General features: G+C 31.9%; 1 protein-coding gene across 7 annotated transcripts in view; it reads left to right on the forward strand.

The window, feature by feature from the left end:
* The window catches only part of LOC144845182 (uncharacterized), a 51,679-nt gene that overhangs the window by 25,160 nt on the left and 11,390 nt on the right, over positions 1–15,129 (forward strand). For 5 of the 7 annotated variants that reach the window (XM_078702350.1, XM_078702349.1, XM_078702345.1 and 2 more), the window contains 7 exons: positions 7,534–7,665; positions 9,367–11,760; positions 12,247–12,507; positions 13,604–13,703; positions 13,892–14,140; positions 14,437–14,524; positions 14,862–15,011. In XM_078702350.1, coding sequence (XP_078558476.1) covers positions 7,566–7,665; positions 9,367–11,760; positions 12,247–12,507; positions 13,604–13,703; positions 13,892–14,140; positions 14,437–14,524; positions 14,862–15,011 — 3,342 coding nt within the window. In that variant the 5' untranslated portion in view covers positions 7,534–7,565. Of the gene's footprint in view, positions 1–2,863; positions 2,884–7,533; positions 7,666–9,366; positions 11,761–12,246; positions 12,508–13,603; positions 13,704–13,891; positions 14,141–14,436; positions 14,525–14,861; positions 15,012–15,129 lie in introns of those variants that run through there. The other 2 variants (XM_078702348.1, XM_078702352.1) reach the window with 2 other exon arrangements.

Genomic DNA, 15,129 nt, shown 5'->3' on the forward strand with positions numbered 1-15,129 from the left:
TGATAAGCTGTCTATAAAATCTAAAACACCTACAGTATGTCAGATTGACAAAGTTATTAATCAAGTACAATGTCCATTTTTATATGAATCAATTGACCATTATCATTTGACAACTTCCCTTGTTTTTGATTGGTCATCTGGCTTGTAAACAAGCACGACCAGCTTGACTTGATGTGTGAAACTGAGATAACAACGTAATTGAATTCATTCATTCAAAAAAGTCATGGTTGACGAACTTCAAAAACACAGTAAATGAACGTTTTTTTTTTCTAGAAAATAAGTTGATCTAGTGTGCGACCATTTCCGAAAGATTAATTCAGGTAGTGTATTTATTGCACATGAAACAATTTGCCTACTGTAGCTATGATTTAGTTCTTGGTGGTGTTTAAATATCTGTTTTGCAGCTCAACAAAGCTAGCCGGGGATTGGATGCAGGCCCCCTTAACAGCTGTTACGTCAGCAGTGGCTGAATTTGAACCAGAGTAGTAACCCCATACTCACTTCAAAAGATGCCCTGTGTTCTTTAAAGTGCACATAAGTCATATACATATATACTGGACTTCCATTTTAAAGTCATTATTGTACAGACTTATTCTACCACCAGAACTACATGGAAAAAGAAGGGCCTCGAATTTGCAGCAATTTTATGGCTATTTTGCAGTGAGTGGCCAAGCGGTTAAGACAGTGAAACCGTAATACCTTGCCATATTAACATCGGCAAGCGTTCGGGCCTCACTCGCTCATTGTTCTGGTGATAGAACGGGTCTTCTCGGATAAGGACTATAAACCGTAGGTCCAGTGTACACATCTGGCTCATGTGCACTTTAAAGAACCTAGTACATCTTTCGAGACGAGTAGGGTGTTACCCCTGTGTACTAGTATACACACAGCCACTGTCACTCATCAAGAGGGCCCCTTGATTGTCAGAATACGCTGTTTAGGGTCACCCTCTATAAATAAGGTGTAATAAAAAATAAAATTGAGTTGCAGTGCCACTGCTGTAACTGCTCAAAGTGCAGGTTATATTTCTCACAGTTTGTCCTTATACAAAATCTCAACTTCAACATTCTTTCCCATTTTAATTTTATTGTATTTTACAAGTGATGTCAGTGACTGAGAGTCATTACAATATGCTTTAAAAAAATTCTCCCTAATTGTATGTGTGTGACTATGAATTTTCCTAATTATCTCCAACACAAACATTCAAAACTATATTGAAAAGTGATGACAAAAGCGTAGATAACTTGATTAGATGGTTAATATACATGGTTGACTGCATTCTTACAAGTGATATTTTAATAACTACATGCTTTGTGTATTATACAAATGGTTTAGTGTTTTCATTTATTCAATTAGATTGCATAGGAATGTAAATTATACCTGGAAAAGTTTTAGCTTGATTGAATTTGAAGCAATACTGGTAGAAAGTTTTTCAATGTGTTTGTTTGATATTCTAATTAACTGTTTATTATTTTCACTAATAACTTTTATTACCTTAATAGTCTATCGAGTCAATAATATTTCTTATACCGCATATCAATTTAGCTTTTGAAACAAATAGGTCCCAGCCATTTTTAAAAGGAAGCTTAAAAATCTCTGATGAAATGACTATTTGTTATTGTCAATAAGGGCCTACATGCTTTACAATTAGATTTTTTTAAACCAATTAATTTTCTGATTGAGAGAAAATTTTACAAACAATATATTCAGTCAGGGTTAGTAACGTGACTGAAATACTATATATAAAAATAAAAAAAAATATAATATAAAAAAATATTATAAATCTAAAATTCATATTTATCTCTTTGTGCCTCAAAAAATGTAACGGTTAATAGCTGAATATGGTCTGCCCTATAGTTTTTGTCATTGCTAGTAAACTTTAATAACCAATAAATGTTATGTTGTATATTGTACCATTAAAAAATAATAATAAACTAATAAACTAATGCTCTAAAAAAAAGATTTATCAAAATGGGATCATTTTGATTCTGAAACTAACCATATATTTCTCTTGTTGACAGGAAAAACAAAGATAAAACAACGATTTGCTCTGTATATAAAACATATACATAAACATTTTTAACCAACAATTGTAAGATCTTTCAAGATCCAAGGCCCCAATGGAGCTCCCCCTAAGCTTCTTGTCAGTCATTAATGTCAGTATCTTAAGTAATGTTATGATTTTGTATTTTTTAAAGAGATTTTACAAATAAGTTTAAATCAAATCAGGCCTACATACAAGCCTACATAAATGGTATGAGCAGGAAAACATTTGATTAGCAAGTCAGCATGTTGTGTATGGTAATGATTGTATGTATGTTACAGTAGGTGGCCTACTGCGCTGTTACCATACCCTGGAGATTGCTATCATGTTTCTAGCCCAGTGAGAAATGATGGTTGCTAGGACAAGAGGTCATACCAGTCCATAGTGATGCTGACGTTTCACTCCATAAAAATCAGCATCTTGGCAACTTGGTACTGTACTTTCACCATCTATGTTCATTCTTTTTGTCAATCTTGACTGTAGACCTATAGCCTGAAGGGTTATAGTAACATAGTATTGAAGATCTTCTTTCAGAACTGTTTATTTCTACTTGAGAAAGTCTTACATAACTTTGTATGAGGATTTTGCGATCTACTATGAATTAATTCATCTATTTTTGTCTCAGCACTCTTTATTTCAAGTTGTGTAAGTCTTTAACGCAACTTTGTATGACGATATTTGATATCTAGTACCAGCTGTCCATTCATCTAATTGTGTCTTAGAACTTTTTATATCAACTTGAAAAAAAGACAACTTTATTTTAGTTTACTTGTATGTGGATTACATTATAAGAACTGTGTTTGTTTTTGGATAAAGTGGCCATGGATGAATTAAATAAGGTAATCTGATTAATTTTAATTATTTATATTTTCAATATCAATTCAATTTACGATGTTTTTCTTTGATTTTGTAAAAAGATTACTAATTAATACTAAGTCAGAGACTAGTTATGCAAACTTTCTTTAAAAATAAAAAAAGAGGGATGATGGGTGGGGAAGGGTAGATCAAGTATTGTGGAAGCATAGAAAATCCATAATAACTACAAAAAACAAAAATATAATATGTATATATATATATTTATTCTTGACAATGTTTTTATTAAAGGATGAAACATAAAATTGATAGTAACCACACTTTTTTTTGTGCTAGAGTACAGTAATTTGTAGGCCTGTAGATGAGTGCATTCCTGAATGGCATTTCATAGCCCCTTGCTGTTTACATACAGCGTAGTTCACTTGATTCGTTACCATCATCACTGTACAAATTTGTGGAGAAAATTTGCTTAACTAATATCATTATTTCATTTTCAATTAAACTTCCATATTAGGTTATTTTAACATTATTTAACACTAGTACCTTGGAAGTGATATGAGTTGCTTATATGATAATATAATAACTCCATACTTATATATACCCTCTATGAGATGACAACAATTGTATTATTATTAATATCGAAATAGCACCCTTTTCAAGTTTCCGTGATAAATTTGTGTCCATCTGTATAAAATTATAATAATTGTTTTTTATTTAATGTTTATAAAATTATTATTATTATTATGAATTCTTTTCGTCTACCATTTTGAATATAAATATGTTTCAGATGTACCTACTGTAGTGAATCATACATATTAGATTAATCAGCAATGACTCCACCCTAGCTGCTTAAGGCATCTTATTGTTTAATTAATTAACACCTTTATACAGATAATGGCATGACCAATATAAAACCTCAATGGGTGTAGGCATATTATTTGTACATGTAAATATATGAACTGTAGACAAATCATCCTAAAATATTTTGAATGATCAATTTTATTTTAAAACAGACATTTATATCTTTTAAGACCATTTTACAAATGGTTAATACAGAGTAAATGCATCAAATACTATTTAATATCATTAGTATCCAAATAGATAATTCTAAAAAAAAATAATATATAATTAATTCATAATTGGACCTTTTTTTGTGGCTGTACTGCTTGTTTTTGTTGTATCCATTGAGATCTAGTAAATTGTTATTTTAAGTAATTTTCCTTTGGATGAATTGTCATGCCTCTGACTACCGTAGAAATAAATTGATAAAACAAACTAGAATCTTTGCATGATGGGTCTAATCCATAACAGTATTAGTATCTTCAAACAAAAGTATAAAATATTATTATATCATTGTTTATTCATGAATGCAGACAACCTAGCAACATTTTTGTGTAACTCATCTGTATTCAACAAACATCGGTCACTGCTTTGTTTGCCTTATGTTGGGGTTTATCAGTAGGCCTAGTACTCAGTTTACTGTTGATATTTAATTAAGTTTGTGCCATATGGCTGTCAGATATTTATAATGAAATATTGCATACAATAATCGCAACTTACTGTAAAGTCAGTAGGCTTATTAACTGTATTTGTATAGTTGATGTAATATGGGTATTTTATAGTCATTTGTCATGAAATGCAAAATATGGAAATTTATGTATATTATGTATATCAATTTAACTAGAAAATGAGGGAATTCAGAATCAGACCCATGACAGGCTCAGTGATCAGCAGTGGTTTGCATTTTGTCAACATGTGTACTGTAATAGACCCAATGGCTTAATGTCTTTTCCGAAGAACAAGGCAATGGAAATAAACCATTGAATGTCATTTTTTAGCTGTTATAAGTGTCAAACTACTGACATAAATCAAAGTACAGTATACCCGGACTTGTCATAAATATTATATTCAAGCAATTTCTTAATAATAAAATATTGATACTACAAGTACTTTTGATGATATCATCATTATTAATGTATACTCAGTATTGCTATATATGGTATCTTTAGTTCTTTCGCCATTATGTATTTAATCACGGGTGTGATGTTCGTCTCAGATTTTGTTCACTTGATCTATAATTAATGGACTGTTCCATTCAATATTCGATAAGGTTTGAGAATAATGAAATTTTCAAGCTCTTTGTTTGGGTTGTTAAGCCATTGGGCGTATATTAAACTTGAAGAATAATAATAGAGTCATTGAAGCATATTAACACTGGCCCCACACAGTTTATACTAGGCATATAGTCAGCATGTTAATGGTAGGTTGCTAAATTTTTACTACTTCAATATTTGTTTTTATATACCATATTTAGAATGTAGTTATGAAATTTAAAAATAAGTCAATAAGTAAAAAATAAGTGTTTCTTGTACTTGATAAGGATAGGTGTGTCTTTTTTTAGTCTGTCATTAATATGATTTAATGAGAGAATTCTACTACTCAGTGTGGGGTTTATTATGAAATTGTTGACTTTGGTTTATGTACACATGTCAATAGACTTCACAGGTTGTTCCAGCAGCAAACCATTAATTTTTTAGGTTGTTGTGTATTACTATGTTCTGTATTAATTTCTATGGTTTATCTTGTATTTTTCTTCAATTACCTGTATAAAACAAACTGGTACTTTCTATATGTAATTAAAGATGGAGTAGTTTCCAATTAGGTCTACTAGTAGTGTTACTGCTGGTAGTTTTCGATGAGTAAAAAGAAAAGATGTTTTCAGATACATTATTTACCGTTTCTGCTCGTCTGTTTAAATTGCCCTTTATATAGTGTGTTCTACTATTCCGTGCCATTCATAATCTGGGTATGTATCAAGTGAGCCTGTGTATTTCAATCGTTATATCATTTTTCAGAGTGCACTGTTCATTTATTCGTACTGCTGCAGTGTATCAAACCAGGGAGATGTACATCTCCCTGATCAAACATACTAAAGTATTCAATAATGCACAGTTATCAAATCAAAAAGGCTAATGAAACAACATAGACCACTTTTCAAATTGCAATCTTTAAAGATCTTCATAAATATGTCATAGCAAAGGGAAACTTGTTCCTCAATTGTCTGCCCTCTTCCTTTTTGTAAGTGTCTTTATACCTTTTTGGAGAAAATAAATATATTATAATATATTATTATTCCTTCAAACGCTACAACAATATAAAATTAAAGTTTCCTGAACTCAGATGTTTACACAGTATTTATGTTACTTGTGTGTTTGTATGTGTTAGTATAAGTAGCATAGATGATTTAAACATCACCTATGATATTTACACTAACTTGAATAGCATGCATTTTTCAAATGTTACAGTAGAATAGACTTGAATATTATTATCATATTTGTTCAAGTACTTTACAGACACCCTGGGGTATTAATCCATATTTGGTATTATAAGAAAAAAAAACATACTACATTTTGGTGATACAATGCAACTCATACTTTCATTTCATTTATTTATTCGACCAACAAACCATAAGATAAAATATACATAGATAAATTGGTCAGGGACTGCTAAAGTAAATAAGATTACTGTAACTACAAGAGTCAGCAGTCCCTGACTTTATTCAAGTGGCGTATTAACCAAAAATCAGTATTTATATTAAAACAAAAATATACAATCTAGGCCTATAGTATTCATTCAATGATTTGCATATACAGTAGTTACAACTTTACAACTTTCTGATACTGTAGGACAGTATTCAAATCATACAGTACATTAATGTTTTTAATAACTTATTCTGGCTTATACAGTACTGTATGACAGAACCTTTAAAAAAAGGTCTGACAGCGCCAAATGTGAATGGTGACAAATAGACCCTCTATACGATTGCAGTTTCTATATTCTAAATTTTAAATGGTGGGTATTTGTCAAACCTATACCACAAATCACAATAGTGATATTTAAATTGAATTGTAATGATCTATAATAAGCTTTTTAAATAATATTATATACTGTAATATAATATTGATTAATCAATCAGGACCATATAATACATTGTTGCATTGTTTCTATTGTTTTCCAGCATATTAACTTGTTCACAAATGATAAATTTATTTAATATCAATGGTAATATAGGTACAGTTATATTTATATTGATATTTCATACCAATGTAATATTCTAAGGGGCTGTTCTGTGACGCTTTTTATTTTTATAATAAGCAGAATTCCAGAGAATTAGATAATAATGATAATAATAAATATCTGTATCTAGAATCAAATCATTAATTCCATAAGGTATAAATGAATTTCACTTTCAAGTTAAATTGTCAATCAAAATTTCTATTGATTTTCATTTCATATTTGAAAGTATCCACCAGTCCAAATATAAATTAATATTAGTTAAAGCTGCATTCACATGGCCCTGTTTTGTTACTTAATGAAAACAGCATGGTAGTTTGTTCCATTAAACCAATGTGAATGTAGCTTAAGCATAATACTGTTGGATAACACTAGCTAGCATTAATTTAAAATATGAAAATATCAGTAATTACAGTAGGTACAACACAACTAAGTAGACAAATCACAAACAGACAGTTCAAGTGATCCATCATGTTGTGATTGGTCAATACTTACAATGCGCTTACATCTTTGCATTGCTTTTTAGTGGAAACCTAGCTTATACAGTATAACATGTGTGTGATCAAGGCATTGTTAACATTTTTGATGTTTTTATTTTTCAGAGTAAATTTGGACGTCTAAGCCAATCTGCATCATGTCTACATTACAGCAACAGCCACTGCAGAAAGCAGTTCACTCAGAATTAGAAATAGCTCTTAAAAAACGTCGCAGTAGAGAGAATTCGGTAGAAACTGGTATGAGTCTATCTTATTTTCCTACATTTAGTAATGAATTTATTATTATTATTAACCCGGGTAAAATGATTACTAGGAAAAATTCCTCAAATGTGCATGAATTTTGGTGAATTTCATATCTTTTAATAAAAACAATTTATATTGCACCACTATTTTAAAAAAGGATTCAGTACCGTATTTCACGATGTAACATAAGTGGGGTCATTATCAATTTTGCATAGGTTTATATTTTATAATAAACAATAGAAATTTTAAATCCGGAACTTTTGTACCCTTTTAAATGTTGTAAAAAAGGTACATAAAAAATAAAACAATAAAATAATAAATAAATAAAAACATAAAAATCAATTTTAAGTTTAGAAACAAATGTTATAGAAATTTGACCTACAATTATTTATATTGTATTGTCTTCTATTGCTGCACTGTCTTACCCCACTTCACATCTTAATTCGCATGACACGAAGTGAAAGCTGTTCAAAGGGGAAGTGCATATTCTCACATCGTCCTTTAAATATAGTATAATTTAATTAGGCATTATATAGAAATGTGATTACACAGAACTTGTTCACTTGTGACTGATTTTATTTTCTGGACTAAACGGTTCTGTTTTCAATTTAGACTGAAACACATGTGAAATAAACAGCTGCAATACAACAAGATATGCTCCAGAGTTAACGACCTCGACCATTTTACTGTATTATAAAATTCAACGAGACATATAGAAATAAATTTAGTGCAACACTGTCTTGCTTTAATGCATACTAATTGCCCCGATTAAGCCAGAACAATTACAGAAATCTAATATGATATTGAAGAAGTGGAATTTTATGCTTCAGGCTATCCACTCTGTGCTGTAGTTAAGTTCTAAATTATCCTTTTGTCTTAAAATACTACATGAAATTTAATCAAAACTTTGCCCCAGGGAATTTTGATAAACAGGTTAATTGATGTTGTGATATCACATAAATTGTCCTAATGGCCTAATTTAGTTCAAGACAAGAATTGAGAAGAATTCACTTTTCTGTAAATTAATTAATTTTGTTATAATTTAGTCAATTTAACATATTTACAACCCTTTCCTCTTATTTTTTTTTTAGAAGCCACCACCTTTTTATTTCTATGGTGAAAAAAATAGGAAAGGACAATTAAATGAAGAAGTTAGGCCTATAATTATTTTTCATTTTAGCTATAGGTACCATAGCCTCATTTCTTAGTGCTCTTTTAAGAGCACTAAACATTTTTTTTTTCCAATATTAAAAAAAAAATGTACACTTTCCAAACTATCATGCCAGTGGTGAATAGAAGAACTGGAATCAAAGTAACATATTTGGTGAAAGATTTGATATTGTCTTCTTCCACAATCAAATTCAACCAATAGTTTTGTAGTATAAAAATATTGAAGGCCACACAACAACATCCTTTGGAAACAAATAACATTATACCATCCTCTTACTCATAATGCTTCAAGATAAAACCATTTGAACTTGTCGTGGGAACAAAGTTGGACGGAAGTCTTCCTAATTTCTATCTTATTACTGGTTTTTAATTATAACTAATGAATGAATGATTACGGATATAATTATTTGTCGGAGTACACTAATCAAATTGGTTTGGTATACTGAGTCATGTCTATAAAATTGCTGTTTCACCATGTTGTTCTTATATAAATATCTACAAACCTATTCTGTTTTTCATTATCAGATCTGCCAACAAGGTGTCACATTGAAGTCAACTCCAACAGCAACAATAACATCAACAACAACCTGGAAACAAGCAGTACACAGCGTTGTAACTGTTGCCCTTATGGTTACCACATAGACTTGGACTTTTTACGGTATTGTGAAGAAATCTCTTCTGGAGCAACGTTAAAGAAATTAAAACGGAATTCAAGACCAAGAAAAAAGGCTGTGAAACTTTTCAGCAAACCATCACCACCAATAGTTCCTCCAAAACCACCAAAAGATAAAAGAAGAAGAGCAAAGTCGGCTGATGGTAGCATTGAACCAGAATTGATCTTGAAACAAGAGAATCAACTCTTTTCTGCAGCGTTTAGTGATTTTGCTGATTTAATACATAAGCGGTATATCCCAGGTAATCATAGAAGTCAATTTGTTCATAAAGCATCATCAGATACGCGATCTCTGCCTGCACATCCGACAGACGCAAGTTATAGTGATTTTGAAAACGAGAGTACTCTTTCTTTAGATGGTCTTGATATCAACCATTCAAATGATGAGTTATTCATAGAAGAAGTAGAACAAAAATTAATGTTAGGTACTTCTCCAACGCACATTAAACATCACCTTCCATCGGATTTATCTCCTCTTACAAATCTGATTTCTTGTAAAAGTGACTCCCTAAGTTCTTTAGACTCTCAATCAACCACCGCTAGCTCTTTACCTTCAATACCACCAGTGACGTCAGGAAACGACCAGTTAGTATCAAATATGGCATACTCAATTTCTAAGTTAGCTCATGTGAAGCAGGTTGACTCTGGTAGTCAATCTGGAAGATCAACACCTTCCTCATCCATTACTCCAAATACTTTAGCAGCAATACGGCAGCAAATGGCAGTTGCTCTTCAAAGATTAAGAGAATTAGAAGAACAAGCAAAATTAATTCCTGTATTAACAGTGAAACTGTCTGTTTTGAAAGAGGAAAAGCGTTTAATGATGCTACAATTAAAAGCTAAAAAGCAATCACCAAACACTACAGATGTGGGAGTTGGTGATTGTACAATTAATGACACTGAACATACTGAAAAAAGATCGAGCAATATAACCACTATTCAAATGTCTAGCAAGTTTACAAGGTCTCCTTCACAAAACAAGTTGCTTGAAAATAAAGTAGAAATGAAATCTATTGGAATTATGGCAAAAATGTTACCAGATCTCTGTAATCATGGAGAGAGATCAAATGGAATTCAACCAATTGAAGAGACAATAATTTCTAAAGTCTCAGACACAGAACTTGTTCATTCTGCCCCACCAAATGTATTGGTACAGAAACCTGAAATGAGAGATAGTGCTGTAAACACAGATATTATTAATACATGCGCTGTTGGAATTAATGTTAGTGCACAGACAATTGCATCTTCAACAAATACACAACAAGTTGAAATGTCAGAAAAGAGTTCTTTTATTGAATTATTAACTAACGATCAACAATGCAGTACTGTTAATCCTGTGATGGCAATCAGCTCTACAAATACAGAACTACAAGTAGCAAATCAGTCTACCTCAACTGAATATTTCAAAAAGAATTTGCCAAGTTGTGGAGTTAATACTGACATCTTGACAACAAACATTATTGGCACTAATACAGACTCTCTGAGCATTAAGAAACCAGATGTCATTGATAGCACTTGCAATACTGAACCAGTAGTTGTTAAAGAGTATGTCACAAAAAAGGATTCATTTACTGATATGATTAAAACTACGAAAGATTGTGGAATTGCTACCGAGTCTCTTTCTGTGCAAGATCAGCAAACAGAGGTAATTCTTGATTCACATGATGTTGCAACAGAGACAATTATGAACTCCACGAATCAATGCACAAATACAGACTCACTTCAAACAATTGAAAAATCCACTCAATTTGAGACAGAACTTTCAGACAAAGGTATTAGTGCCACAGTTGGATCGCACGATCTTGCAACTGGAATGGAATTGGTGCAGATTGAAAAAGCAACTTCATGTGAGGCTCTGCCTGAAATGATAAACACTGGAGTTGGCAATGGTGATGTCAGGGCACCAACCACTTCTACTGATGTATCTGTAAAATTGACAACAGATTTCAATGTTGATACATTTTGTTGTCAGTGTGACAATGTTTTTTCAAATTCTGTGGATGGTAGTGACAGTGGGATTGCAATTTCACCAGATGCGAGAATAAGTGAAGATGTTTCCTCTGTTGAAACTTTGGATGTTCATCAGATTCCTTTAGGTTATTCTATCACCAGCAACAGCGATAATGAGAAAGAGTCAACTACAAACATGCCAAATCAAAAAGTGGAATGTTATAAGCCATTAGATGAAATTGACAATATCACTCAATTTCCTTCGTTTGATGATGTTTGGAGCAAGGAAAATGAAGGTAAAGTTAAAACAATAAAATTAGTCTTTGGAAATCAGTATCAATTATACCATATTCAAAATCTCCTATAATTTAACCAAAATAATCAATTGAGTGCCAAACTGAAACATAACAATGTGCATTTAAAGTTGTATATATTACAAATTTCAATATAAAATTTAATGACAAAAAGAGAGATCGACGTTTCGGTACCATCATAGAACCATTTTCAAGATCAAGTGAATACAAAACAATAATAATTATGTGCACTAAGCACCAAAGTTGGTGACAGGAAATGCTACTGAGGGCTAATTAAGTAATTAGCTCCTCCTAACTCAAGTAGAAGGAGCACATAATTATTATTGTTTTGTATTCACTTGATCTTGAAAATGGTTCTATGATGGTACCGAAACGTCGATCTCTTTTTTTGTCATTAAATTTTATATTGAAATTATATAGTAAACGTCTTTTAATTTATATTACTAATTCCTTACTTTATAAATTTAGATTTGTTAGAAGAACAGCAAGATGTCTCCGCATCTTTAAGTTATTCTCCAACTCAAAGTCAATCATCTATTGCTGAAGATCTTCATTCAGGTCGGTCTGAGTATACAGTAATACCAGGTATTAGTAGCACAGAAAGTCCTGAAAATAACACGGAGATTCCTACTAGTAGCATGGCCATTCCCAGTAGTAGCACAGCATCCTGGTACCAGCATGATAATCTGTTTGCCGGTGGTTTTACTAACATGCACGCCATTCGTGAAGGTACAGAATATCAATACACAATAATGCTCCATTGGCACTTGCCACATTTTGTTCAGCACTGATCAAAATTCAAAGTGTAGCAATGTATAGAATGTAATGGCATGTATTTATATATGTTATAAGTTACATACGCAGGAATTCAAATGCGAAAAATATGATCAATTCTTGGCCATGGTGCGCATAAGTTGTGCACAGTTCACACATTTGCAACCCAGTCGTTCACACATTGTCCCGCAAATTTCTTTAATATGCATTGAATGCGGATCAAAAGTTGTGCAAGTATCAACAGGGCTTAATAGCATTAAAGTGTTATATGTAAATAACTTTAAAGTGACTATGCTGGGTCAAAGCTGAGAGAGTATGGTAAACTTTCAGAAAGACTTCATTCATTTGTTTGTCCAAACTCTCACTAGATCTGCTGGAATGGGCTTGTGAACAGTAGATTAACAGTTTAAATGTGCTTATGTTTAATAGATAGTTTAGCTCTAACTTCTAGTGCACATAACATGATCTAGGATGTTGGAAACATGAGGAGAAGGAGAGCAGAGAGTATCCCCCACAAACATTTCCAAACTAAGCCCTTTTGATGTTCAGAAAGGTCTCCTCCTAATCCACTGAATAATACAATCTATCTAAATTCTATTTTGAAATGAAATGACCCGACAATTTTTGTGAAAAACAGGTGGTTTTTGTTAGATGTGCTGTTGTTCTGATATTACACAATTTACTGACATAATGTGTAGCAGGCTGAGTCGTCTGTGATTACACTTAGCTATATAGTTTTGAACTAGCATGGTAATTAATGGATTCAGTAGTGACCGTTTAACTGTCTATGAACTCTGCACATGACAAAATAGCATGACTGTTTGAAGATCTGGTACGAGTCTATGTGCACACTGCAGCCTAATTCAAGATGTATGTGAATATCTGTAAAAAATGTTTTGTTGAATTAATCACTAAATAAACGTTAAAAGTATCATAACAGAATGACAAATTTCACTCACAATGTTGATTCACTCATTCTGAACAATTTACTTGTTTTAATTGATTTTTGTGATTTTCTGATTTTATTACATATATATTGTTCAATATACAGATGAACTGACAGTACAAGTTGACAAGCCAACTATCGATAATGGAGGCTCACAGACAAATAGTAGCATTCAAAATAAAAAGGACATTAATGATGTTACAAAGTAAGAATTTATTTATTTTCTAGTTACTTTGAACCCAACCTGTACATGCAATTAGCACTGGGACACTCAAAGTGTTTAGGCTATGTTAATCTATACAAGTCACACAGGCAGGTCACAGAGAGGTCTTTAGGATTGGTATCTTTACTTATCTTCCTGGATGGATTTATACAGTTACCTTTTTCTTTTAGATTGGCACCAAGTTCCAGCTCAAGTGATGATGAATCGTCTGAGTCAGATAGTGAAAGTTCAGATGGCAGCTCTAACGCATCAACCTCCCCAGATGAAGGTTGCTATGACAGTGAACTTGGCCAGATCACATATCACAAGGTAGCTCATGGCAAACTCACCAGTTTGGTTGACTATTCTACTGAGGTGAAAGAAGTACCAAAAATAAGGAGGGAAATGCCAACGTTAAAGGAAGTTGAAGTGGAAGAAGGGTAAGATTGGTCCTCTACTCTTTGAGTGTACCTCACTGATATCTGCAGAGACTATGCTCACATACAAACATTTTTATTCTATATATTATATATTACTACACTGTCGGCCGACACAGACTGCAAACTTTATACAAGGATACAAGGAACCAATGGCTTGGTGTCTCATTTAAATGACATACAACTGAAAGGACAACATCTTACTTAAGGACACACCTATGATCTTTATCCTTCTGCTTTACATGTTTTATTCATTTGGTGTAAAAATACCTTATTTACATATAATTATTTTTCTGTAGGTTTGCTTTGAATCCAGCAGTTTATTCCTCATTGGATCAGATGGAAGCATTACTAACAAATGGGATGGAAGAGAGAATCCAAGATTTGGTAATTCATTGTTTATGTTTTGAAAAACACATATTGTCACATTTATAGCCTACTATTTTTATTGACATCTATATTTTGGAATATGATAAAGGTGGTTTATGTTTGTAATGTTTTTCTAACATCTTTTTTATTGTTTTGTTTGATAGCCTTTTGATGAAATAAAAATTGTTTGCAGTTGTCAAAGCGCTTTGTAAAAAGCACAGAAATTTGAAAGAGTAGTAGATGTACCAAACCATAACCATTTTCTTAAATTACCTATATTTATATCAATTAATGTGTTTTAAAACTGAATTAAATATTTTGTAAATAATATAATAAATGACAAATTTCATTTCAGCTTACATCCACTAGTGTGATTGCCAGAGAATGGTTCAGAATTACAAGTCAGAAGACGTCTGATTGCAATGAAGTAAAAACATTCCTATCTGCATTAGCTACAAAACCAAAGGTGTTGCGAGAGAAAGTGGTGAACATGGTTGACCATAATGTAAGTATAACAGGAACATTATTTAAAAAATAATGTGTGATATAATTTTTTTGATATTCATTTATTCATACCCACCCTAAGATCATCTTTATATTCCTCATGCAGTATACAGTTTAAA

The sequence above is a fragment of the Antedon bifida genome, chromosome 6 (genome assembly GCF_963402885.1).
Source record: "Antedon bifida chromosome 6, ecAntBifi1.1, whole genome shotgun sequence".
NCBI classification, from domain to species: domain Eukaryota; kingdom Metazoa; phylum Echinodermata; class Crinoidea; order Comatulida; family Antedonidae; genus Antedon; species Antedon bifida.